This window comes from Eulemur rufifrons, chromosome 12 (assembly GCF_041146395.1).
Source record: "Eulemur rufifrons isolate Redbay chromosome 12, OSU_ERuf_1, whole genome shotgun sequence".
NCBI lineage: Eukaryota > Metazoa > Chordata > Mammalia > Primates > Lemuridae > Eulemur > Eulemur rufifrons.
Window position 1 is genome coordinate 6,064,181 of NC_090994.1, and position 26,476 is coordinate 6,090,656.

Genomic DNA, 26,476 nt, shown 5'->3' on the forward strand with positions numbered 1-26,476 from the left:
TTTCACAGAAATAGAAAAAAAAAAAATCCTAAAATTTATACGAAACACAAAAGACCCAGTATAGCCAAAGCCATCCTGAGTAAAAAGAACAAAACTGAAAGACTCAAATTACCTGACTTCAAATTACACTATAGAGCTGTAGTAACCAAAACAGGGTAGTACTGGCATAAAAAAAGACACTTAGATCAATGGAACAGAATAGAGAACTCAGAAATAAATCCACACATCTATTATAATGAACTCATTTTTAACAAAAGTGCCAAGAGCATACATCCGGGAAAGCACAGTCTCTTCAACAAATGGTGCTGGGAAAACTGGATATCCATCGGCAGAAGAATGAAACCAGACCACTAACTCTTACTATATACAAGAATCAAATAAATCTAAGGCCTGAAACTATGAAATTACTAAAAGAAAATATTGAAGAAATACTCAAGGACATTGGTCTGGGCAATGATTTCTTGAGTAATACCCCAAAAAGGACAGGTAACCAAAACAAAAGTGGACAAATGCGATCAAATCAAGCTAAAAAAGCATCTGCACAATAAAAGGAAACAAGTGAAGAGACAACCCACAGAATAATGGGAGAAAACATGTGCAAACCACCTATCTGACAAGGGATTAATAACTAGAACATATAAGGAGCTCCAACAATTCAATAGGAAAAAAAATCCAATTAAAAATGGGCAAAAGATCTGAATAGACATTTCTCAAAAGAAGACATACAAATGGCCAACAGGTGTATGAAAAATTGTGCAAAATCGTTAGTCATCAGTGAAATGCAAATCAGAACTACAATGAGATCATCTCACCCCAATTATCAAAAAGATAGGCAAAAACCAATGCCAGTGACGATGTGGAGAAAGAACCCTGGTACACTGTTAGTGGGAATGTAAATTAGCGTAATCACTAAGGAAAATGGTATGGAGATTCCTCAAAAAAACTAAAAATACAACTACCATATGACCCGGCAATCCCACTGCTAGTTATATATCCAAAAGAAGGGAAATCGATTTATTAAAGAGCTCATCTATGCAGCACTATTCACAATAGCCAAAGCTTGTAAACAACCTAAGTGTCCATCAATTGATAAATGGATAATGAAATTGTGGCACATATATGCAATGGAATGTTATTCAACCACAAAAAATAAGGAAATCCTGTTATTTACAACATGGATAGGCCAGGAGAACATTATGTTAAGTGAAATAAGCCAAGCACAGAAAGATAACTCTTGCATGTTTTCAATCTATGTGGGAGCTAAATATTAAAACAACTGATCTCATGAAAACAGAGAGTAGAATGATGGTTACAAGAGGCTGGAAAGGGTAACTGGGAGGAGGTACAAAGTGGGGCTGGTTAATGAGTGCAAAAATATTGTTAGAACAAACAATATTAGCACAACCAACTGAGTACAGTCAATTATGGTATACTTTAAAACAACTAAGAGAATGGAACTGGAATGTTCCTAACACAAGGAATTCTTAAATGCTTGAGGTGATGGATACCCCAATTACCCAGATGTGATTATCACATATTGTATGCTTGTATCAAAACATCACATGTACCGTATAAATATATAAAACTATTATGTACCCATAATAATTAAAAATAAAAAAATTTTTAAAAAGGGAGTGAGATCTATATCTCTGCAGTTCTGGAGTATTAGAAAAACAAACATTTGTAGATTCAAAATCAGAAAAAGAAAAGAATTTTTAAAAACATACTTAAAAACAAATATATTCATATACATTCTGTATTTGTATGTATACACTATATGCATGTGCACAGGTATATATATTTATCACACATTTGTATATGCACAGAAAAATTTCAGGAGAATATAAACAATAAAAAGGAGGTTTGGAAAAAAGTATTTTTTCACTGTATGTATTTCTACTGACTTGATCACGCATCATGACTTATACAAATTTCATTTTCTAACCTTAACAAGACCATTTTTATAATTAAAAAAACTTTTAAATAACTCCATGAATTTTATTATTTAAACAAAAATCACTTATAAAAATATTCCTATTTTCATAGGTACAATAGGACAATTCCTTAAAATTCCATGAATTCGATAATTATATGCCCTTTATCAAATAACTTACCCAATGTTTAATCACTTAAATACAAAGAAAAAATAAGAAGCCACATTTATATTAAAAAAGACACTATGAAAAGAAAGAATTATATACATTAAGAAGAGTTGAAAATAACCCAATATGGGCACAACATGCCTTCTTTACCAAACACCAAAAAAGGAAACCAAATGGATACTAAAACTTCTGTCCGTAATTTCCAGATGCCAAAGATTAATCCGCAAATCATCTGCAGATAAATATGTTTCATAATCACTATTAATAGAAATTGAGTTGATGTGATATGTATGAGCATTGGCAAATATTCTTCGTGGACTGGCCTCGACCATTAGATCCATGGGCCTAAAGACTGGCACCTGTTGATAAGACACGTGAGAAACAGAAATTACAAAAGGCTCATTGTTTCAAATAGCAGTTAAGGTTCAGAAAATTTCATTATTTTAGTTTTTGAGGGAACATAGAACAGTACAATATTACATAAATTTACTTTTAAAAGGCAACTGATGTTGATCCTTTAAAGCGTTGAAGCTGGAAGAAGAAAAATGAATTTGGGCAGTTTACCTTCTTTTACTGGTAGCAGCAATATTAGAATTTGCAGTTGTTCTTAGTACCAATCTTTTGCTTGAAAAGTCTTGCCAAGCTAATAAATGTTTATGGATCAAATTAAAGATGCTAAAAAGAAAACCAACCCATAGCATCTAATTCTTAGTATTTTTTAGCTACAACTATAAGATTTGGTCTATTTCTGCTTTTTTGATCCCCCCAAAAAACTAATCTTGATCAATTTTGTAATAGTTGATATTCCAACCATGAGAACAAAAGAATGTGGTCTAGTATAAAAGACAATCTTGTATTTGAATCCTGATCCTGTCCCTGGCTACAGCGAGACCTCCATGTATGACAGTTTCTATGTTTAACACCTTGACTGCCACACTAGAAAAAAAAATTTTTTTCCTTGGGGCCATGGTGTTTTATTATGAAAATAGAATAGAACTTCAAAAACAAAACAATTATACATTTTTCACTGTTTTGTGCTTTTTCCTAATAAAGTAATATAAAACTTGAAAATTAATAATATAAAAAGTAATGTGAAAACTTGAAAAACAGTTCATAAGGGTAAAAGTGTTTTACTTCACTTGTCAGGCTTAAGTGTAATTTAATGGTAAACATAAATACAGAAAAAATTTATTGACTTCATTTAATCCACATTTTTAATTGACAATATTAATTGTAACAATAAGAACATCAACAAGATTTTCATGAACCAACTGCATGGTTTTACCCAGGTTTTGCTTCATGAGGCCCAGGGCTCAAAACTAGCAGGAGTTAAATACAACTCACATGGCAGTTAATGTGTTAAATGGAAGTTATTCAATGTCCTACAACGTGATTAGAGAATTACTGGGGAAGAGGGACAGACTGTAATTATTCCCATTCAAGTTCTGTCTGGAAATATGTTATATAATATAAATACAGGTAACTATTATGAACTTACTCGTAGTGTAGTAACCGTAGTAGGATCTCTATACCTTCCATCTTCCTCTTTCAAGTTATACCCTTCTGGTCTTTTGTCTCTTTCACTGATTTTCCACAATTTTATTGTTTTATCTAAGGAGAGAATAAAGAAAGTCCTTAAAAATAAAAAAGGTAATACTGATAAAAAACATTTTATGGCATTTAAAATAGGCCATTTCATATTTTACCTAAAAAGATTCCAAGAAAAAAACCCTTATCTTACTAAATACTTTCCTATTATCAGGTGAATAAAAACACATACACATATAAGTATAGAAATCACAAATTTATACATTAATGGCACTCATAAAATGCCACGATATTCAAATTAAGTCACAGCCAGGTCTCTATCCTTTAAACATAATTAAAGCTAGAGGGAAAAAAAATTGTGTGTATGTATGTATATGCAAACACATACGTCTATATATACATATAAATATATTAATACATATACTCATGTTCAATATTTAATTTTTAAAAATTTAAAGAGAATAAACAATGAAGTCAGTTAAGATTGCCTATTATTTAGACTCAAAATCCTATGAAAAATCTCCCTTGGTCCCACCTTCCCAGCAGATCCTATCAAAGACTCCACAGAGTCCTTCACAGGCCTGGATGCTTCCTTTTAAAATCTATCTTTTCCCCTCTTGTGTCAGGGATTCATACGTAGAAAACAGGGCCTGAAAAAAAACTGATTGAAAGCATACACTGAAGACCTTTAAGACGACAAAATTCCTAGGCATTTAAGGATATAAATAAAGACATCTTTTTAAAATTAAACTTTTATTTTGAAATTAAATTTACAGAATAGCTGTAAAAATAAAACTGTTCCCATACACCCTTCACCCAGTTTCCTCTAATGTCAACATCTATGCAACCATGATACATTTGTCAAAACTTAGAAATTAATAATGTATACTACTAACTAAACTATGTACTTTACTCAGATTTCACCAGGTTTTCCACTAACATCCCTTTTCTGTTCCAGGATCCAATTAGTTATCAAGTTTCCTTACTCTCTCTGACTTTAACAGTTTCTCACATTCTCCTTATTTTCTGGATCTGGACAGTTTTGAGTAGTGGTGGGCAGATATTTTGTAAACTATACCTCAACTAAGTATGTCTGCTGTTTTTTCATGATCAGACTGCGACAAAGGGTTTTCAGGTTGAATAGAGAGATGAAGAAACTTCTCAGGGCATCATTTAAGGGGATACATGGTATCAACATGACTTATTGCTGGTGGTGTTAACTTTGGTCACTTGATTAAGTGTCTGCCCGGTTTCTCCACTGTACAATTACCATTTCCCCCTTGCCAGACTCTATCCTTTGGAAGTGAGCCACTAAGTCCAGCCTAAACTTAAAGGAAGAATTAAGTTATACTCCCGATAGGGCAAAGTATTTATTCACACACAATATTTAGAATTCTCCTACAAGAAGCATCCTTTCCCCCTATTTATTTATATCACTATGGACTCACGTATGCTCATTTAAAACTTGGTGCTAAAATCCTAAAACAGCATTCTTATATAAAAGCACCACATTCCTAATGATCTTTCATAAGCAAATGGGTGTAACAAAAGTTTCTGAAATAGTGTATAAAGGCATTTTATAAAAGTAGTTAAAAACAACTCAGAGATGCCAGTGACCCTTGAGCCCGGTAACCCAGAGAACATGATAGCTGCTACATGGATGCCCTTCTCAACAAGTGTAAACAGAGAGAAACTGCTAACTTTAGTAACTTATGATCTATTAGTTCTTCTAAACCTATATCATCTTGTTTATAATTATGTCGAAGTAAGTAATATGTGTTTTCTATGTGCTATTTAGTTTACATACATTTATATATTTTATATATATTAATAGATATGAGCCTAGACTAAATTCTGTATTTGCGGAGAAGTAAATATTTATTCTAAAGTCACTACATAAAGATGACGAGTGTGACAGCCCCACCCATCCCCACAGTTATCTTGCCTTGTGTGCCTGTTTCAATCCATTACCCTTATTAAAGATCCAGATAAAGAAACCACAATATATCTATCAAACTTTCAGATAAGATGAAATTAGTTTTTGGTTTCTAATAGTGTTATAGGAAGAAAACTCTTCAACAAAAAACTGGAAAAACCACTGAACTACCCGACCAAACCATTGGCCTTCCCAGTGGTCTCTCCCTCCTCAGGCCTCTGCAGTGTTCAGTGACGAGAGAGGCCCCTCTGGTGCTCACATGTTGCCAGAGGAGCACAGGGAAGCCTCCACGGAAGACACGTATGGATAGAAAGAGAATTGAAAGATAGTTAAGATTTAACATATATGTGAGCTGAGCTGCGATTTGCTTCCAAATAACACAGCGGGGAGGGGAAGGAGAAGTACCTAAGAAACAAATTGGCCACGAACTAAGAATTGTTGAAACTGGGTAAAAAGTATGTGAAGCTTCATCAGACTAGTCTCTCTACCCCAGCCTACATTTTAAAGAGATTTCCCTTTATAAAAATTAAACCATTTAGCCTATAATAAACTGCCATAAAATATTCCAATACAGGAAATGTGTAACGTAAGACTTCCGAACATTTACTTCTAAAAGTAGAAAGTATGTAAACAGTGTAGTTAGGTATTATTTGATTAGCTAAAGAGAAGAGCAGTGTCTCCAAGTGCTACTTGAAGTAACAGTTTATCATATAAATTAAAACTGACCCAAGTGAAGCCAACATGTGACAGAAGTAAACACAGTTCCTCCACCTATGATGCTGTGAGTTAAATAGTTTAGGCTTTAGGTAGTTATTTATTTATTTATTTTTTTAATGAGGAGGAGAGGGGAATGTAGTTTATTGTGGAAAAAAGGCAGAGGGCACAAATTTCGATGGGTTGGTTGGAGACAGCTTTGATGATCAGAAAAGTGAGCACCTAGGAGGAGGCAAACACTTGCATCAGGGAGTGTGGCATCATTTGTGGACTGCATTTCCAAGAACTCAACACAGTGGGCTCTAAGGCATAAATCAGATGTAAGGGGCACTCAGTATCTTCCACCATGTCACCCTAGAACCCACTTGAGTTTACATGCTGCAAATGGCAAAGAACGGTAAGGTCTAGGTGCTAGAAATTTGCTTCTATTAATAGGAGATAGGATAATATGAGAGGTTTACCCTCAACCCTTGTGCCAACCTCAAAAAGTTTTAGTAACAGATTTTTATAGACCGTGGCTACCTGGAACTCAAATATCCCCTCAATCACTCTAATGATTCTCTTTAGACTCAAGACCCCAACCAAGTAACAACAACTCATAGTAAAAAAATTTAGAAGAACAAAATGACACCACCTAATTCTTTCACTTGTCATAAAGGACTTCTAATTCAGGTAGAGTCATGAGTCATTACACAGCTCTAATCCTCACTTAATAACTTTTCCTGGACAAGTGATCTTCTTCCAGCCACGTGGCTTGTGGGGAAGAAGGCAGTATGCTAACGGGGTCAAGTAGTAAGAGGCTCTCCTAGAGAGTATCCCGGAATGGAGACCATCATCTGACAAAAGTACTTTGTATTTACAGTTTGAAATACTCTTTGTAGAGTCTAAGAACACTTAAAAAGAAGGAAAGGAAATTAACATTCATTGAGCACTTGCACTCTTTATTTATGCCAGAAGCTATCCCATTTACTATTCGCAACCATACTATAATACAGAAATTACTATCTCCAGTTTGCTGATGAGGAAAAGTCAAGTCAGTGTTAGGAACCTGCCCAAGGTTAGTAAGCTGAGAAGTGGCAGAAAGAGCCATGTGACCTAACTCCAGTGGGATAGCAGCCCATTCTTTTCACTACAAACTGGGTGTCCTAAGCAGAAGCTTAGTCCTGAGAATCTTTCAGATAATCTAAAAACTATAACTCAACAATAAAAAAGAGAAAGAAGTAGAGTTTATATTCTGTATAAGGAAGAAAAATTTCCTTTTCAGAGAACTCTTAATGATTTTTCTGAAAAGAGGAGAGTATCCTCCATGGGGTATGTGCACACAGTGGGCACATGAAAAGAAAAAATGTACACTTACCATTGGTAGACAATAAAAACTGAGCAGCATTTTTCTGGGGTAACCACCTAATTTTGTTGATCTTTTCTTCTATTTCTAAACTTTTCAAGTAGTCAAACTCTGGTTCATGGCTCTGGAAGGTGCTGTAAACATTATATTCTCCTCTGCTATGAGACTGGATTTTGTTCTAAAATGGAAACAAAAATATTTGGACCATTGTTGAAAGGTATTTCAAAATAACCAAACGTAATCAATTCCAACAGACCCTGTAAATTCTAAATAGCTCATTAGCTGTATCCTATATACAATTATATTCTTTATATGTAAAGGCCTTCAAGGAATAGATAAGAAAGCTTAAAGAGAAAAAAAGGCTAAGTAAAGTTCAATAAATAAGCCCAAGTCATTAGGAAAACAGTGACATTAAAATATGGATCAATTTAATTACTGATTTACTGTTGTATTTTTCATAGCATGGAGGCCTACTGATGAAAAAACTCTGAGCAGCCACAATGAGGGAGTTCACCTAAGAAGTAAGGATTAAAGCTTGCTAAGAAAGAGATGGCTGAGGCAATACCTCTTTCTCTCCCCACTCTAGGGTCAACTGCCAATCTCATTTAACATGATGTACTATCCGCCTTTTCCTTTCTGATACTTGCCTTTCCGTTATTTCACTCCTGAAAAACTCAATATAGAAGAGCTTTCATAAATGCAGTGATAGTGACACCATTTTACTCCTACCTCGCACTCCAAGACCACTGCTACAGACAACTCAGTTACTGATGAAGTCCATATTCAGCACTGCCCAGCAATGGTCCCATGCCACCCCACCGACTGCTTACCCTCCTTAAGTCAGCTTCTATGGGTCTCACACACACTAGTGATTAATTTCATTTAGTATCAGTCTGAAAGAATATAATTTAAGCTATTGGATAAAGAGACTATTTCTGAAGGATTGCAATTAACACTAATACCTCAGCAAAAGTGAGAATTATAATCATGTTCAGAATTTCATCTTTTGACCTATCATCACGATTAAAAACCTTTTCATCAGAACTGCTAAAAGTCTAGTTCAAAGAAGAACCTACAGAAAATAGTATAAATAAAAAACAGAATTCAATATTATTGACAGTCAACTATTTTAAGTAAAAGCGAGTTATCCAGTCAAACATTTAGGATTACTAGATAATAAAAATAGATTATTATTCTCCATATCAAAAGAAAACCTCCTTGAATCACCTTGAAAGTGTATGTTTTGGGTTGTTTTTCCCATTAGCTGGATGATCTGCATTGTTCATGTGCAGTTACATTTGAACCCTTTGACAGCAGTATCAATTATTAGGGAGTGGGTCTGTCAATGCTAAGAATACCGAGTGCACCACAAAACATAAAAGCCACACCAGGGACGCACACGAGGGTAAAAATCAAACTCAGAGTCTTGGTCTCATTACCATACTTACATACCAAATTAGATAACCAAATCCATTACACATATATACTCAAATATCACTTTAGAAGAAATTTCATCATTCTTCCTCCTAAAATTACTCACCAAGTCTTACAAGGTTTATCATCATACTCTGCAAGATAACTACCATGTGCTAAAGGGCAATTCAATTTTTATTTTTTTTAAAGACAAGGTCTCACTCTGTCATCCAGGCTGGATGGAGTGCAATGTGCAATCATAGCTCAAAGTAACCTCAAACTCCAGGGTTCAAGTGAACCTCCCCCCTTAGCCTCCAGAGTATTTGGGATAACAGGCATGTGCCATCACACCCAGCTAATTTTTAAATTTTTTTGTAGAGATGGGGTTTTGCTATGTTGCCCAGGCTGGTTTTGAACTTCTGGCCTCAAACAATTCCCTCTATCTCAGCCTCCCAAAGTGCTAGGATTACAGGCATGAGCCACTGCACTCAGCTTCAATTTTTAATATAATGTTACATTTTAAACTTCGGTTTTTCATGTAATATTTCAACAAGAGACTAGAGTATATACTACTAAGTACACCAGGTGCTAGTGGGATAAAGATTTAATAGCACAGAATGCTCACCTTCAAGTAACCTGTGTCCATAAAACTTTAGTCAAAAGTAGAAACTGAGATCCATACAACTGAGGTGAGCCATATGAAGTGCCAAGGGCAAGCCAAACACTATATTTGATGAGTAAAGAAAAGGGCAAACCTACGAAAATATTTTCTGAAACAGAACCAGAACATCACCCTGAAGACTGAATAACAACATGGTCAATAGACATGATCTATTACATGATCCAAAACCAAAACCATAGAGGTGTCTGGCAGACTCAGTGGACTTCATGAAGCACCATCTCTTTGCAACACAAAAAAATTATATCACACAGGGAGAAAATTATGTCTAAAAACAGATGTCAGACTGAACACAGGCATTAGCCTCCCTTCTCCTGAAACTCCACTAAAATTACAGTAAAAGAAATTTTAAAGACAAGCCTACAGGACAAAAAGGAAAAAAAAAAAAAAAAAAAAAGGGCAGAAATGACAGCAGCAGTAACAAAATAGAAGAGGCTACAAAACATGTGTATGCCCAGTAGCCCAGTAACCCGACAGCAACACTACTGAGAACAGAGCCCTCAGCAGCAGTAGAACTTTTCCTAATACTTGGGGAAGGGCTATTTAGATTATAATGACTGTGACGTTGTTTCCTGCAGGAACCAAGGACTGTGAGCAAGTCTGAATACAAAGAAACACAATCTTAATGTCCTCAACACTGTGCCACTCAAATGAGAATGCATCAAAGAAAGCATTTTTGTTTTTGCTTTAAAACCTCCCCTATAGTCACAGACAATTTTGATACATCTTTGAAAGCTTCATATTGGGGTTTATTTACCTGCACTGTCTTTTGACCTCCCTCTTTTTTCTTAGCTTGCCTTTATAACTAAGAGAATCTATTTTCTTAACCATACATTCTATTTGTGTGAAATTTTCTGTAACAAATTTAGAAGTGCTTTATCTCCAACACCTATAATAGTGCTTTGAAATCTTTGAAAAAGACTCAAAACAGACATCAGAATGAGATATAAGACATATCTGACATACATTAAAAACACAGTACACAAAAACATAATTATACTTTTTCAACACAGATGCAAACAGAATTCACAACTATATAAAGGACACTATATTATAACCAAGCTTTAAAGCAAAGTAATGAAGACAGCGTGGTACTGGCACAAGGACAAATATGCCAAAGAAACAAGCCTGGAAATAGGCCTAAATTATGACAAAGGTGGCTTTGCTATGCATAGTCTTTTCACTAAATGGTGTCAGGTTAATTGACTACTCATAGGAAATAAAACGCAGCTTGACCCCTACCCTCAAACCACTTGTGTGAACTGATTCCAGATGAATAAGAGATACAATTGTGAATGTACAGTAACTAAGCTTTTGGACAACACTGTCAGGTAGAACTTTTCTGCAATGATGGGAATATCTACATCTGTGCTGTCCAATATGGCTGCCACTGGCCACACGCTGAGCACCTAAAATGTGGCTACTGTGACTAAGAAAGTGAATTTAAAATTTTATTATTAGTAGTTAATTTAAATGTATTTATTTTCATTTATTTTAAGGTGGTAAGGCAGACTGTATTCAAAGAGGGCCAGGGAGATAGGTTTAGGGACCACTGCAACAGATCTTGCAGTAGGGGAGAGAGACTGGACTCAATTCCCAATTAATTTAAATATAAATAGCTACATGAATCTAGTGGCGACCATACTATACAGTGCAGTTCTAAAAGATAATAATATCTTCCTGGACCATGGAGTAGAAAAGTATTTCTTACACAGGACAGCAACCATATGGAAAATATTGATTACACTATATTAATAACCTCTATTTATTAAAATTCACCATTCAAGTCCCACAATGGAAGATACTTCCAATGAATGTAACCGACAAAGGGTTCATATGCAAAAAGTATAAAGAAAAGCCTACAAATCAGTAAGAAAAATGACAGACAACCCAGCAGAAAAATAGATTTTAAAAGGCACTTCATAAAAGATATCCAAATAGTCATAAACACATAAAAAGCTCAACTTCAATGTTAATCAAGAAAGTACAAATTAAAACAACAAAATACATTCACAACCCCAAAATGTTTGAAATATTAAGACTGATAATACAAAGCATTGGCAAAGATGTGGGAATAGCCAGAAAATTCCTTACTGCTCTTGAGAATTAAAATTGGCAGAACCACTTTTTACTGTTATGTCTACTAAAAACGGAATGCCTACCCCCATGGCACAATAATTTCATTCATACTGCACACCAAAAACCATGAGCAAGAATGTTCACAGCAGCATTTCTTAATGGCCACAATTTCAAACAACCAGAATGTCTGCTTTCTACAACACAATTGTGGATTCCAGTTATAAAAAAGTTCTAAAACTACAGGCCTAACTAAGTGTGAGAAGACACTTACATCTTCCTCTATGAGAAGACTCACAAGGAGAGGAAGAGGTTAAAGAGAAGGGTTAATGGAAGTATGAGAAGTTCTATTTCTTGACCTAGATGTTTGCTATGTGATAATCTGCTAATGTTTGGTGCACTTTTCTGTGTATATTTATTTAGTTTTAAATAAATTTTTCTCCATGTATGTTTAACAGAGATTTTAAAAATACACCACACCAAATGGTGCAGACACTATAGAAAACAATATGGAGGTTCAAAAAAAAAAACACCCACACACACAGAAAAACAGAACAGAACTACCATATGAGCCAGAAATTTCTCTTCTGGATTTTTATCCAAAAGAATCGAAAATGGGACCTCCTCAGAGAGGTTTATGTGTAGCCATGTTTATAACTGCATTATTCTCAAGAGCTAAAAGGTCTAAGTAACTCACATGTACATCGACAGATGAATGGATAAAGAAAATGTGGTCTAGCCACACAATGGAATATTAGCCTTAAAAAAGAAGGAAATCCTGACATGCTACAACATGGATGAACCCTGAGGACATTATGCTGAGTGAAATATGCCAGTCCAAAAAGGGCAAATACTGCATGATTCCACTTCTAACGGCTATCTAAAGCAGCTAAATTCATAGCAGTGGAACAGTAGCATTGTGATTTTGTCAGGGGCTGGTAGGAGCAGAAGGTGGAATACTTGTTCAGTGGATGCAGAATTTCAGTCATGTTGGACTGGGGGCGGGATGTCCTGGCAATCTGTTGTACTGCAATGTGCATGTGTTGACAATATTGCACTGTAACTTTGAAACTGCTGGGAAGGTAAATTTTGTGTTTTTTGGCAACAATTTTTAAAAAACAATACACAGAAACAATATACAAATACTCCTCAATTTATGATGGGGCTACTGCCCAATTAACCCATCATTCAAGTAGAAAATACATTCAATACTGGCAACACAGCAGACCTTGAATTCTTTAATATGGTTACGATGAGAGAAACACGGAAAGTAGGTTCTGTTTTTCCTACCAGTGGCCCTTCTCAAAAAGAGAGGTCATTTGGCTTATTTCTTCTCACAAGGGCATGTATTTAAAATATTAGCACCTCAGAATCTTCAGTGGAATTTCAGAAAAGAATCACAGGAGATGACTATTCTTTAAAATAATTTTTTTTGGTCTTACTTTCTAATACAAGTAAAATGTTTGAACCATTTTAGTAACTACATGTTAGACCTTCAATTCCAAATGAATATATTCCTTACAGCATTTAGGAAAATACTAAATACTAATACTTTGATTATGTCTATTGAACCCATACTACAGCAAAAATTTCCCCCATTAAAAAAAAATTCCAGCCATTTTTTTCGCATTTGATTTTGCCTTTAATAACAAACCACCACCTACAGCTGAAAATGACTTTGTTCTCAAGCAAAATATCTTGTCTAAATTAGCTTTTAATTGACAACTTATATTTTAAAATAACACCATGTCCTCATTAAAAATGAATCTTCCTGAAACCCACAGAATGTTAAGCCTGTGTATTATCCATCAAGATTAAACATAGTATGCAAAAGGAATTTGTACAGGTTTTTCTCCAAACACCTTTCTTTAAAACAAAACCAAAAAGTAGAGAGCCATCACCTTTCAGTAAAAAAATACATTCAAGGGCAGAGAAAGCCTATGGGAAGGCCCGTTCTAAACTCTAATTAACAAAATTAATTTGTCTACAATTTGTTTATCTAGCATGAAAGGCAGCAAAGAATATTTAAAAGATGACATGTCAGAAATTCTGGGTTCTGGTTTTTAGTTCTGCCACTAAGTAATAAAGTGATCTATTTATATCTTGACTTTCTCATTAGTAAATAAAGGGAAACTGTAATATCTTTAAGGTCCCGTGTTATCTCAAAATTCTTATGGTCAAATTTTTAGCTGCTTGAAAACAGGAACAAAAAACTGATTTAGTTCCCCCTTCCCACAAGACCATTCTCTGTCAAGCAAAGCTTGAGTCTTATTGTCTTCCAACCAAAAAATAAATAAATAAATAAAATAATAAATAAATAAAAGGAAACATTTTTAGTGTTTGTGCATCTTCTAATCAGACACTATTAACCATTTCTTTTAAAATTAAATTACCTACCTCACTGGGGTGTTGTGAGGATTAATTCATTAGTGTTTGTAAAGCACTTTGAGATCCTCAGGTCAAAGGCGCTATAGAAGTGCAAAGTAGTAGTATTATTACTAGATTCTTTGCTTATTTAAGGAATTTCACAATCCTTTAAAACCTAATTCTGTGTAATGATTTAGACAACTATTGGCAAAATCCTGCAAGTTATCTACATTACTTTAAACTTTTTGAATATATTATAGTCAGGGGCAGATATTTCAAAGCATGATTTTAAAGGTTAAACTCTGATCTACAAATGGAGGGAGAGAGTAAGAAAAAACCCAGTGTGACAAATCTTGTTTAGCATAAAATTTTGGTGAGAAATCTGGTCTATCAGGTTTAGAAGTGTGCCTAAATTTTAAGAAAAATAAAACAAAAACTCACTTTAATTAGATTCTGAAATTTTCTCTTTCTTCAAAGAGAAAAGGAAACAATCTCCCATCAACTCGCTTTAAAAGCTAGCATTGCACTTATAAATTACATGCACATACATGCAACTGTCATTTAAACCTTTATATTTAAATCACTGTAACAGTATTAGCATGAACTAACATCATAACTGAGCTGCTTTTTCTTTAAACTGGCCTCCCACCTCCAATTACACAAAGCAAACTAAGCACTGAGAAGAGGTCAAAGCAACTTTGCTCTATGGAGCTTTAAGAAAAAAATTGTAACCGAGGGCCAAGGCTTCAAAACTGGTTAAAATCTTCAATTATTCCACCACTTCCCACCCCATTCTCTAACCAAATCTTTTCACAATTAAAGTGTGTTTTAAAATCAAGACAGCACACGCACATGTACACACATGCACACAAAGCTTAGAGAACAAAAGCTACCTATATATTGGATGTTCTACTCAACAAACACACACTTCTTTAAAAAATTCCAACATTCTCTGAGGAGATTCTCCAGTACAACACAAGCCACAGTCCCAAGATCAAACTGAAATTTAGATATTAAATTTTAAACACTTACCTCCTGCTCCTGTTGAAAGATGACAACTCTACCACCTTTATCCCCTGTTGCTAGTAATTCTCCAGAATGATTAAATTCTACTGTAGAAATTATATCTGCTGTATAATTGAAACAAAAAAAAGACATTAGTTTTTCTTTCCCAACTTACTAGTTTCAGAACTTAGAATACTCTTCCTAACAATCAGTATCAACCTGCCATCAGAAAGTGAATTTAAAGTTCTTTTATAAATATTTTGAACCACCAAAAAAAACTCCCCAGAATAAACCAGTATGAAACTATTTTAATGAACAGAAACATAACAAATAATAAACAGTAGTAGTATATTAATATTTCACTAAATTCATGAATGCAAAGAAATCAACAACCTGTGAAACACTCTATGACAGCACCCTTAACCTATAATTATCTTGCTAATTTTCTTTCTTATATACTTTATCTTTTCCCTAGGTTCAAGTTGTTACAGTCACCTAAATTAAAGCAATTACAACTCCTTGTTAGGTACACGAGCTGTTATAATTAATACTGAATTAAAAATGTCAATGATCATGACATGACTTGCCTCTCTGCCAAGCAGTAGGAAAAGCTAGGTGGGTGGGCTTGTTGCAGGACAGGCTCAATGCCTAATAAGGGGAATACTTTGACCTTCTTTCAGTGAACTGGCCACAGAAAACCTAAAGTCAGTAAGGAAAGCATTTACAGCATTAAAAGGACTGAGACCTGGGGTTAGGGGACGAGGTAAGGAGGCATATTCCACCCCTATTTTATCCTAAGAAGACAGAACCAGAATCAAGTAATAAAGCAAGCAATAGGGCACAACACCCCAAATGGAAAACAGTACCAACTCACAGAGCTAGTTACAGTGTGATTACTGAACATGTGATTGGGGTGGGGAGGAGAAGAGAAAGAGTTTATGGCAAGATGTAAAAGAAACAAAAAGACATCTGCTCTAACTATGTGTCATTTCTTATGCCAGGAACAAATACTTTATGATGAGATTTCCAGAGTAAAGTGATGTGGTATGTGTTTAGTAGTGCTAGCTTTGTAGCAAGGTTACAATATTTTAAGAGGGACTCTTGAGTCAGGCTGAGGAATCCTAGAAACAACTGGCCCAAATATCAAGAGGCTGGACAACGGAAAAGGACAAGAATCAAAGATTTATACCATAAAGGTCAACTCTTTCTAAAATCCTAGAGACAGATAAATACGGGGTGAATGCATTACCTATTTACATATTTTCTTAAGACCCTGGTGCTTGTAACTATTTATCTTGCCAAAAGCCAATGAACAAAGATGAAGTTTTAGAAACAGCCAACCAAACCACTGCTTAGCTGAACAGTGTAGAGGAATTTTATTTGGGGGAGGAGAGGGTGGACGGATTTGTGGCCTTCTTGTTGAGATTTTTATACTGCATATATTTAATAAAACCATATTTCAGGTACGACAACTATTTTTCTGGTTTATATAACAGAATTCAAATTTATCACTATGTCATGGTGTTCCTTCCTCCTTTCCCTCTAAAATAAGAAAAGAAAGGCCACATACATAAACACCTATTAAATCTCCAAGTTTATGGAGAATGCTTTCAAAGTTTTTCTGAGTTGTAAAATGCCAAGATCCCACAAGGTCTTGCTGGGAATGTGACATATAAAAATGATGAATAAAAAAACAGAATGAATTCAAGTTTTGCTTATAGGGTTGGGGACGGTGGTACACACCTGTAATCTCAGCACTTTGGAAGGCCGAGGCAAGAGGAGTGATCGCTTGAGGCAGTGAGCTATGATGATACCACTGTACTCTACCAGCCTGGGCAACACAGCAAGGCCCTATCTCAAAAACAAACAATTCTGCTCATAGACTAAGAGGAACACCCAGGAATGAATTATGGAGAACATTCTGAAACTGAGCTTTGTGCCACTGCATACTGGTGTACCAACAATAGATTATGGGTCTGCCTGGGTATCACACAGCACCCAAATCTGCAGCCTCCAGTAGTAAGCCCCCTCCTCTGTTTATCCCAGCGTGCCATACAAACACTACTACTTTCTAGGTGTGCCATAACATGTGAAAGGTAAGGAAGCACAGTTCTGAAAATAGCGACCCTATATCATACTATACCCAAACAAGGCTGGGCAAATATCAGTATCTATGTTTTTGGAAAATAACAATAAATCTATTCCTAGAAAACATTCTTCTCATGTTCAGATTCCCATAAGCAGTTTAGTGGCTACCACACTGGATAGCCTAGGCCTCTAAAACAATACAGATACATACTGACTTTTATTGTAAATCTAAGAATGCTGGAACTAAGAGAATTCTGAACCTTTTTTTCTTTTTAAGACAGAGTCTCACTCTACTGCCCGGGCTGGAGTGCCGTGGCGTCAGCCTAGCTCACATTAATACATCAAGTAGAGTTCTCAGGCGAGTATCACCTTGGTAATGGGGCTAAATCAGCACTCAAGACTGATTTTGTCTTAACAAAGTTTAAAAACAAACATGGAAACGATCCAATCAAGCCCAAGTACTTTAACTATATGCTAGTATCCAACACTCAACAACATAAATTCAACATGTTTGGTTTCCAGTCTATTAATAAATTACCAGGAACATAAACAAGCAGGAAAACATGACCCATAATCAGAAAAATAAGCCAACAGAAACTAACCAAAAACAACAAAAATGATGAAATTAAGGTCCTAGCAAACCCGGACCTAAAAACAGCTACTGAAATATGCTCCATATGCAAAAAATAAATCATGAACATGATGAAAAATGGAAGACAAAAGACAAAAAAATGGATGTCTAAAAATGAAAAATATACTATTTGAAATGGAAGATACAATAGCTAGGACTAACAGATTAAATACTGTAGTAGAATAGATCAGGAACTGGAAGACCTGGTGATAGAATTAAAACGAAGCAAACCGAGGGAGAAAACAAGACATGACCTGTGGGATAGTATCAAGTGTTCTAACAGTCCTGGAGTGGGGTAGAGAATATTTGGAAAAAATTATGACTAAAATGTATATACTCAAGCACGATGACACTGTATGTAATCAGCACAAAGGGCTCAGTTATAAATGCAGACTTATACAGGTATGTAGAGGCAACACAAAAACCATTAGCAGCCTTGCCCTGGTGATACGATTTTACAAAATTATGAATTCTTTGTAAAATTCCTGTATTTCAAAGTATAACCTTCCCTTGATTTACAAAGTAAACTTCAGTATGTACATTAAGCCCATGCCCTGGTTTGATAAGCAAAACAGAATTGGGTTTTAGGCTTAGAAAATAAAGAAGCTTTTTTTGGTATCATGAACATTTGGCAGAATATTTTAAGTTATGCAGACCATGGAACAATCTTTTCTTGTTGAAAACTGTCCTACAAACTGCCAAATAGCTAGCTATCACATTTGGGCCATGCCTAGTAAATGCCAACAATGCCCCCAAATGAATGGTAGAATTAAGTTAAAAAAAAAAAAAAAGAATTCAATAGGACAAAGGGGTTTTACAATGTGCACATATAAATAAATGATATGATGAAACTGTAACAGACATAAGTCTTTATGCTCAAAGAAGATTTTTACTTTATAATTTTCAAGGTTATTAGGAACAGAGGAGTTGACAAAAATCTAACAGAAGACTGATATACCCCTCTCCAACCCCAACAGATAACAAGAGTAGGGAAAGAGGTGAAACTTGGGGAGGGAAAAGGGATAGACACCTAAAAGATATAACTGACACACAAATACAGATTCATACCAATATGAGAAGTACGTATTTCTTCTAAAAAGGTATGTAATTCAAAAACCTCATACATTAAGCCACAGAGAAACTCTTAAATAATTCCAACTGTAAATTTAAAGACCACATCCTCTAACCACAATAAAATAGCTAAAGATTAATAACCAATTGTTTAATCTACTATTTTGTAACCTGAAAACTATTAGGGCAAAGATATAAATCAGTATTGTTATAAAAGCACTTTAAAAAGATTTACAGGAATCTAAGTATGTATGTATTGAAGATAGCATTGTTCTGTATAATAAAAAAATGACACAATAATCACCATAAACTAACCAACTTACAAAAATTAAAGAAACCCTGAAATCCCACCACTGAAACACAACATAGGCAACAGATGAAGTCTTTTGGCAAATTCATACAAATTGTTTATCAGATGTATTTATATACAAGATGATTTTAAGAGCATGTGCAATAATGAGACCATGAGTCTTTAAAATTAACTTCACTATTTTTTAAATCTCACAAATAAACTACTTTGCAGAAAAAGGATAATCATCACTCTTAGCCCACTTCTGGGAAAACCACTGTTATCTTAGTATATATCCCTTCCGAAGGCTGTCCACATGTAGCCGCACATGCTCAGATCTGTATTGAGAAACATGTGGACTACGACACACCACTGAGTTAAAAAAAAAAGTTACAAAGCAGGTTTGATCCTATTTGTGTAAAATAAATAAAACAAGGGAATTTCGGAATAGTGACTAGAGCTTAGGAAGGGAGATGAGGTAACAGATATGTGACAGCCATTAGTATAAAAGTAACCACGGAAACCTGGATAATAGATGAATCTCCATAAGGTGGAGAAAGTAAAGAAATACCACTACATACCATTCAAATGACTAAAATTTAAAAATCCAGCAATACCTAGTGCTGGTATTGAGCAATTACTCACGTATTACTGGTGAGAATGCAACATGGTGGGGCATGTAGCATACCCAACTTTGGGGTGGAAAAAAAGTTCAGCAGTTTCCAAACAAACACTTACCTGTGACTCAACAACCCAAAAGACCCTCGAACTGGGAAATGAATAAATAAAATGTGGTATTAGCCACACAATGAAACACCACTTAGCCATAAAAAAGAAACAACTACTGATACAAGAAGTAACATAGATATCGCAAAATGCATTATGCTAAGTGAAAGAAGCCAGATTCAAAAGGCTATACCCATACTATATGATTCCATTTATACGATATTCTAGAAAAGGCATAACTAGAGGGAGAGAAACAGATTAGTGATTGTTAGGGGTTAGGGGTGGGGTAGAGACTGACTACAAAGAGGCCTGTAATTCTGAAAGGTGATGGAACTTCTTTGTATCTTGATTGTTGTGGTGGCTGTATGACTATGTTTTTGTCAAAGCTTGAAGAACTGCGTGCTAAAAAAGGTGAATTTCACTGTGTGTAAATTATACCATAAGAAAACAAAAACAGAATCTCATTCCAGACACTCTAAAATCCTAATCTGATGTTTTCCTGATGTAAAAACCTTCAAGGGTCCTCTAAAGACCATAATATTTTAAAAGTACTGCTTGGTTTTCAATCTTCTTCATAATATGAACACTTTCCTTAACTATACAAGAGCATTTACCAAACTGTAATAAGGCTAATGTTTTAACCCTCCCACATGTAAACTGATGTCCATCCTCACGCTGCCTTCTTTTAGCTTGGGTGTATTTCAGCCTTGCCTGAAATACCTCCTTTCGTCTCCCCATTCCTTTCTGTATATAGCTAGCAGGAAAATAATAATTCATACAAGAGCCCTCGAAAACGTAGAAATACACCAGAAGGTAGCTATAGATCTAATAAAAGTATAATTTTTACATAATAAATCAAAGATAAGTAGACTAGAAAAAATATTTACATTTTCTAAAACAGTTCATACAACATTCCTCACAGAAGAGGAACATAAGGAAACATGCACTCACATTAAATTCAAGACATTTTTTATCTCTCAAACTAGAGGAAAAATTAATGCAAACTGTTCAAAGGCTATGATATTTGTCCATGTTATAGTCAGCAGAATGCATTATGACAATTTTTTGGAAAACTATTTCTTATCTTGTATCAAAAGCCACAAAGCATTCAAACTCTTAGAACTTCATGTCAGAAGTTAACCTACTGAAACAGTAAAAAGAATTCAATGCATAAAGATGCTCACTAATGTCTTTAGATTCTCTAAAGCGTTAGAGAATATAAGAGAAACATCAAATGTTCTTACCCTGTCAATATGCTTTCTTTCACATTTTGGTCTAATGTCTCCTAAAATCCTCTTTTCCTTTTTCTTACAAGCTCCAGCTCTTCATTAACCATCAGGCCAGGGCAACAAGATATTGGGGATACAGTGGCAGCTAAGTCAACTAATCTTTATGAACTCCTAATTTCTCATTTGCAAAGAAACATGGGTAGACAGTCTCTGTCTTCAGAGGATTTATCTTTCATAGAACACATACAACATCTATCCAGACACTCAAGTAACTCAAAAACATCTAGGGGAGGAATAAAAAAGAATCATGGCTGGAGCAAAATAACATGCTTTCATTGTGAAACTTCTAATACGAAAAATTTAAGACCTGAAGGGACAACACATCTGCAAAAGCCGTGTACCTCCCCCCATGACCATGAATCTCCACTAGAGAAGCTGAAACTGATCAACAACGGTAATCCAATGATGACACTAGCATGGAACTGAGATGGTAAAGCCCAACACTTTCTCCTCTGCTCCCGGAGCGGCACTGCTGCAGCAGTAAACCACGGTAATCCTGTCACCACCCATCACACTACGCTTTCCTGAGACGGGCCTTTCCTCACTTTTATACATCAAAGTCGGAAACTATGTATAGACATGTAACAGAAAGTTCCCCATTTTTCAAACATAACCAAAAATAGCAGAAAAGTTACCTGATATGAATCTTTTTTCGTAACTTATTTTAGCACAGTTTTAGACTTACAGAAGAGATGAAAAGAGAGAGAGTACAGGGAATTCCCTTATACCCCTCACCCAGTTTTCTCCTGTTGTTTACATCTTGCATTCCTATGGTACATTTGTCACAACTAAGGAATCAACTAAACTCCACAGTTCATTCAGATTTCACTAGGTTTTCTCCATTGTCCTCTTTTGGTTCTGGGACCCCACCCAGGATACCCCATTACACTCAGTCATCATGCATGTGTCCTTAGCTTCCTCTGGTCTGTAAGAGTTTCTCCCGACTTTCCTTGTTTTTGATGACCCTGACAGTTTGAGAACTGGTCAGGGACGCTGCAGTATGTCCCTCAATCTGGGATTATTAAATGCTTTTTTCATGGCCACACTGCAATTATGGGGGTTGCTGGCAGGAAGACCACAAAAGTGTCATTCTTATCACAGCATTATCAAGGGTATATCCTACCAACATGACTTACTGTGATGATAACCTAGATTACCTGGGCTAAGGTACTGTTTGCCACATTTTTCCACTATAAAGTTGCTCCCTTCTCCCTTACATACAATGTACTCTGGAAGTTAGTTAATAAGCATTGCCCCCATTTAAGGGATTTAAGCTCCATCTCTCTGGTATCTACATAAATTATTTGAAATTCTTCTGCATTTAAAGTTTGTCTCTTCTCCACTATTCATTTATTCATTCAAGAATTTATTTATCAGTATGAACTCACGGATATTTATTTCATACTCTGGGTTATAATCTAATACTACATTATATAATTCACTGTGTTGCTCAAAGTGTTCCTGATATGGCTATTGAGAGATCTTTCAGGTTGGCTTCTGGGTCCCTTTTACATACTCCCACCTTTCTGTTTTGTGAGCACTTACGGAATGTAAAAAAAAAACAAAATTAACTTTTATATATTCTTATTACTACCATAAATTTAACATTACTTATAACTCTTTCATTCTATAGTTACATACTAAGTCTTAAGAACTGAACTCTCAGTGAGTTCTGTAGAGAAGTATAAATGTATTGAGGACAAAAGGACTAAGTAGGGTAAAGGTAAGAACCATAACTAAGTCCTCTGGGTATCTGACCATGACTAAGATTTTCTTTTCTGGAATAGATTAATCATTTGGTTAGCTGAGGTTCTGAAAGTTAAGAAACTGTTAGCTTACTTAGAAGTTTTAACATATGCCTCCAACTTGCATTTCCTAATATTAATCTTCTGGTACTTATTTTCTTTCGAGATGTTGGGTGGTGGGGGAGGTGAGAACACAGCAGGTACACAGATCACCTTTATCTCTGTTCAATTCAAGGGTCCACTGTCAAAACATTCTGGCACAGAGTAGCACAGAAATGTGATTCACATTTTGATCTGATTTGTTTTAACCCTTAGAACTCCCATTAAAGAAGTATGCTATTTTGTTAGGACACGCGACCCATTTTCATGATCTTTTCACCTTTATTTATCCTGCATATTCTACACAGCAATTGATGAACTTTACAATTAGCCCCCCCATAGCTAATTAGAATATGATTGGCCTAAATTTCTTCTCAATGGCACAAATTTCTCCCCAATAAGAAAACATTTTGCTGGATAATACATCTATAAAATGCTAGTTTCTCGTTAAGGAGTAGCCTAGCATTAGGTACAGTTATTTCCCTACAGACCACTATGATACTCTTTTATCACTGTTGGCCTCTAGAGGGAGCTCAAAGTTCTTATTATTTTTCCCAAAGGTCAGGACATTCCTCCCACAAATGCGTTAGTTCAAGATTTAAGAATGGTTTTATTACTGATCCCCGAAGAGTAAGTTACATTTGTCGTTTAGGAATCTCTTCCTTCTCCGAAGTGAGTAAGGCTTGACCTGCTCACCTGCTTCTGGGGAGCAGGCCCCAATCACTTCTTCCTCTCCCTTCAATCTCCCTTTCTCTCCCTGTGACTCTCTTCAAACAGTCCTTTCCTACTTGGCACTGACTATGGCTGATTCCTGTAACCTGAGAGGCTGAAGGAGGACAGGACTAGCCACCAAGGGGCAAGTGCTCCCTCCCTCTGGCTCACTCTGGTTACTTTTAGTGCAGCAGGCCAGAGTGTTTCCACATTCTTCAGAGGGAGCTGCCTATCCGCCCAGGCACTCACTCCCAAGGGCTGAGGGAATCTTTACCTTAGCACACCTGTAATACATTCTTAGGGCCACATCTGTAATAACTCATGTAGGAAATGGCCTAAAGTCAGACTGTCAAATCCCTACTTCACCACTGCCTGTATGACCGTGAAGAAATAACTTAGCCTCTTAAAGACTCAGTTTCCCCATCTTTAAATATGTGCCTCATAGAGTTGCTCTGACGTACATGGTAAGCACTCTGGTAAGCTTAAATTTGCCAGTGTTTAGGTTTTGTTACAGAAAGCAAAAACAAGCATTGTTTCTAGGCTGTTCTTTACCAATCTAGCTTGGTAAAGAAGTTTTCCAAATGGTCCAGCTTAGCTCACTGGAACCCAAGGCCAAAGCTCTGCTGTCTCTGCATGTGTGCTCACAGAGGCCTCAAGGACAGGATTCTGTACTCCTGTGCCTCTTGGCCAAAATATCGCCTCAACTTCACCATGATTTCCAACAACCAGATTATGGAGAAATCTGCATGGAATAAAATTAGTGCTACTGGCCTTTTTTTCCTCAACCTCTGACTCAGTGAACAGGAACATGTTACGGGATAAACTCAACAAAGAGCACTGGCCACTGATGCTCATACAGAACCTACGTTGTAATGCTGCCTTGAGAGTCAGGGTCCATAGGGTTATTTCCAGAGATGTGTTCTGGAACCAGTCTCCCTTCTTTATAACTTGTTCCTGGACAATCTGATATGTTTGGATAAAATGGAATGGAACCATACCCTCCTGCAACAAAGAACAGAAAGATAAACAGTTGCTGATACATTTAGTCTACATGTGTGATTTTAACAGACAATAAGCCTTGGTGTATAACTTTTTATGTTTTGGAAAGAAGAGCTACAAAAGGAGCATTCTAAACTTATAGTTACCATCTTCATTAGATGCTCCCCAACTTTTAACTGGCTCATAATTAATTCCACAAAGCAAATCACTTCACATTCAGCTGCCTTATCATATATAATGCAATTAGTTTCTCATGGAAATTATACAAACAAGTAGTATTGCACAAAACTCCTGTGTCTATGTATGCCTCATTAAGACATTTTTATAATCAAGAGGGTTATCTGGTTATTAATATCTGCCTAAAATCTTTACAAATTTTGATTATTATGGCCAAGTTATAAAAATCAAAAAGCACTACCATTTGTCTTGGTAGAGTCACACCAAACCCAACTGGTTTCCTGATAGGATCCAGTTCTACAAACTGGATACAAAGAGGCAGAATATTTAGAGAAAAAGGCTAAAGAAATCTTTAAGGAGCATTACAAAAAAATTTATAGACTTTATTCCTTCTTTTTTTTTTTCAATGATCTTTTGTCACAGGATACAGACTATTCTAATAGCAATTTTAAGTGAGAATAATCCAATTAGATATGCACCTTAGATTATTCAAACTGAAAAGGACTGGGAATTGGGAAGAACGTAAGTAGAGGGAAAACTGGACAGCAACCTGGAGTTACTGCAGAAATCCTGGTAACCACCGATAGTGATCTGACCCAGTCTAATAAAATATTAATAACAATGTTCTCCTACTAGCAACATTTGAAACATATGTACAGTATGTCAGGTCTTTAATCCTCACAACAAATCTATAAAGTTGGTTGTATTAATATATCCATTTAATAGATGAAGAAACAAAAGACGGGACAGAAGTGACAAATTTTAAAATACATTGATGAAGTACATAAAAGGACTAAAAAGGTGTAGAGAGCTAAAAATGAAAACCAAGAATAATGTCCAGGTACTCATGTTGTATGACTGTTCTTAGTATCATTAATAGGTAGATGTTAACCTTACATTAAGTATTATCTAACAACATAGACATGCCAGATACAACTTTAAAGAAAAAAGATAAGATTCACTGGCTACATAATCCAAATGATTATGTCAACAATGGTTTCACCGAAAGTCTTAACCAAAAGGAATACCTCATATACTATTACAGAAAAAGAAACTTATGAAGAAAATTCTTTTTGTTTACCTTTTCTTTTTAAAATCCTTTCCCTTTAGTTCTAGTAGGTTAAGTTAGCTCAAGGTGATAATTTTCTGATCTGGTTTGCAACTGCCTTTAAATTGCAATTCATTGTCTCCACTATCCTTTTAAAACAACTGTAATAATGCTTTTCAAATGACTTGAAAGTATTTTCATGTGATTTCTTTTTCCAAGATGGAATTTCTCTTTCACGAATCTCACTGAAAAGGAGAATTAAACACTAAAGGTTTTCTTCACTTAACTTAGTTCTTAAAATGGATCTTACTTTTTTTATAAATCTTGTGAATTTTTGTTTTGTTTATTCCTAGAAAGTCGTTCCTTTAATAAACATTTTAGTAAGTATCCACTACATACTAGACACTATTTCCAGATG

General features: G+C 35.4%; 1 protein-coding gene across 2 annotated transcripts in view; it reads right to left on the reverse strand.

The window, feature by feature from the left end:
* Positions 1-26,476, reverse strand: part of PPP2R2A (protein phosphatase 2 regulatory subunit Balpha) — a 63,936-nt gene that overhangs the window by 7,947 nt on the left and 29,513 nt on the right. For both annotated transcript variants that reach the window (XM_069484845.1, XM_069484843.1), the window contains exons 3-6: positions 15,213-15,310; positions 7,658-7,823; positions 3,601-3,713; positions 2,284-2,461 (exon numbers count right to left, since the gene is read on the reverse strand). In XM_069484845.1, coding sequence (XP_069340946.1) covers positions 2,284-2,461; positions 3,601-3,713; positions 7,658-7,823; positions 15,213-15,310 — 555 coding nt within the window. The remainder of the gene's footprint in view (positions 1-2,283; positions 2,462-3,600; positions 3,714-7,657; positions 7,824-15,212; positions 15,311-26,476) is intronic.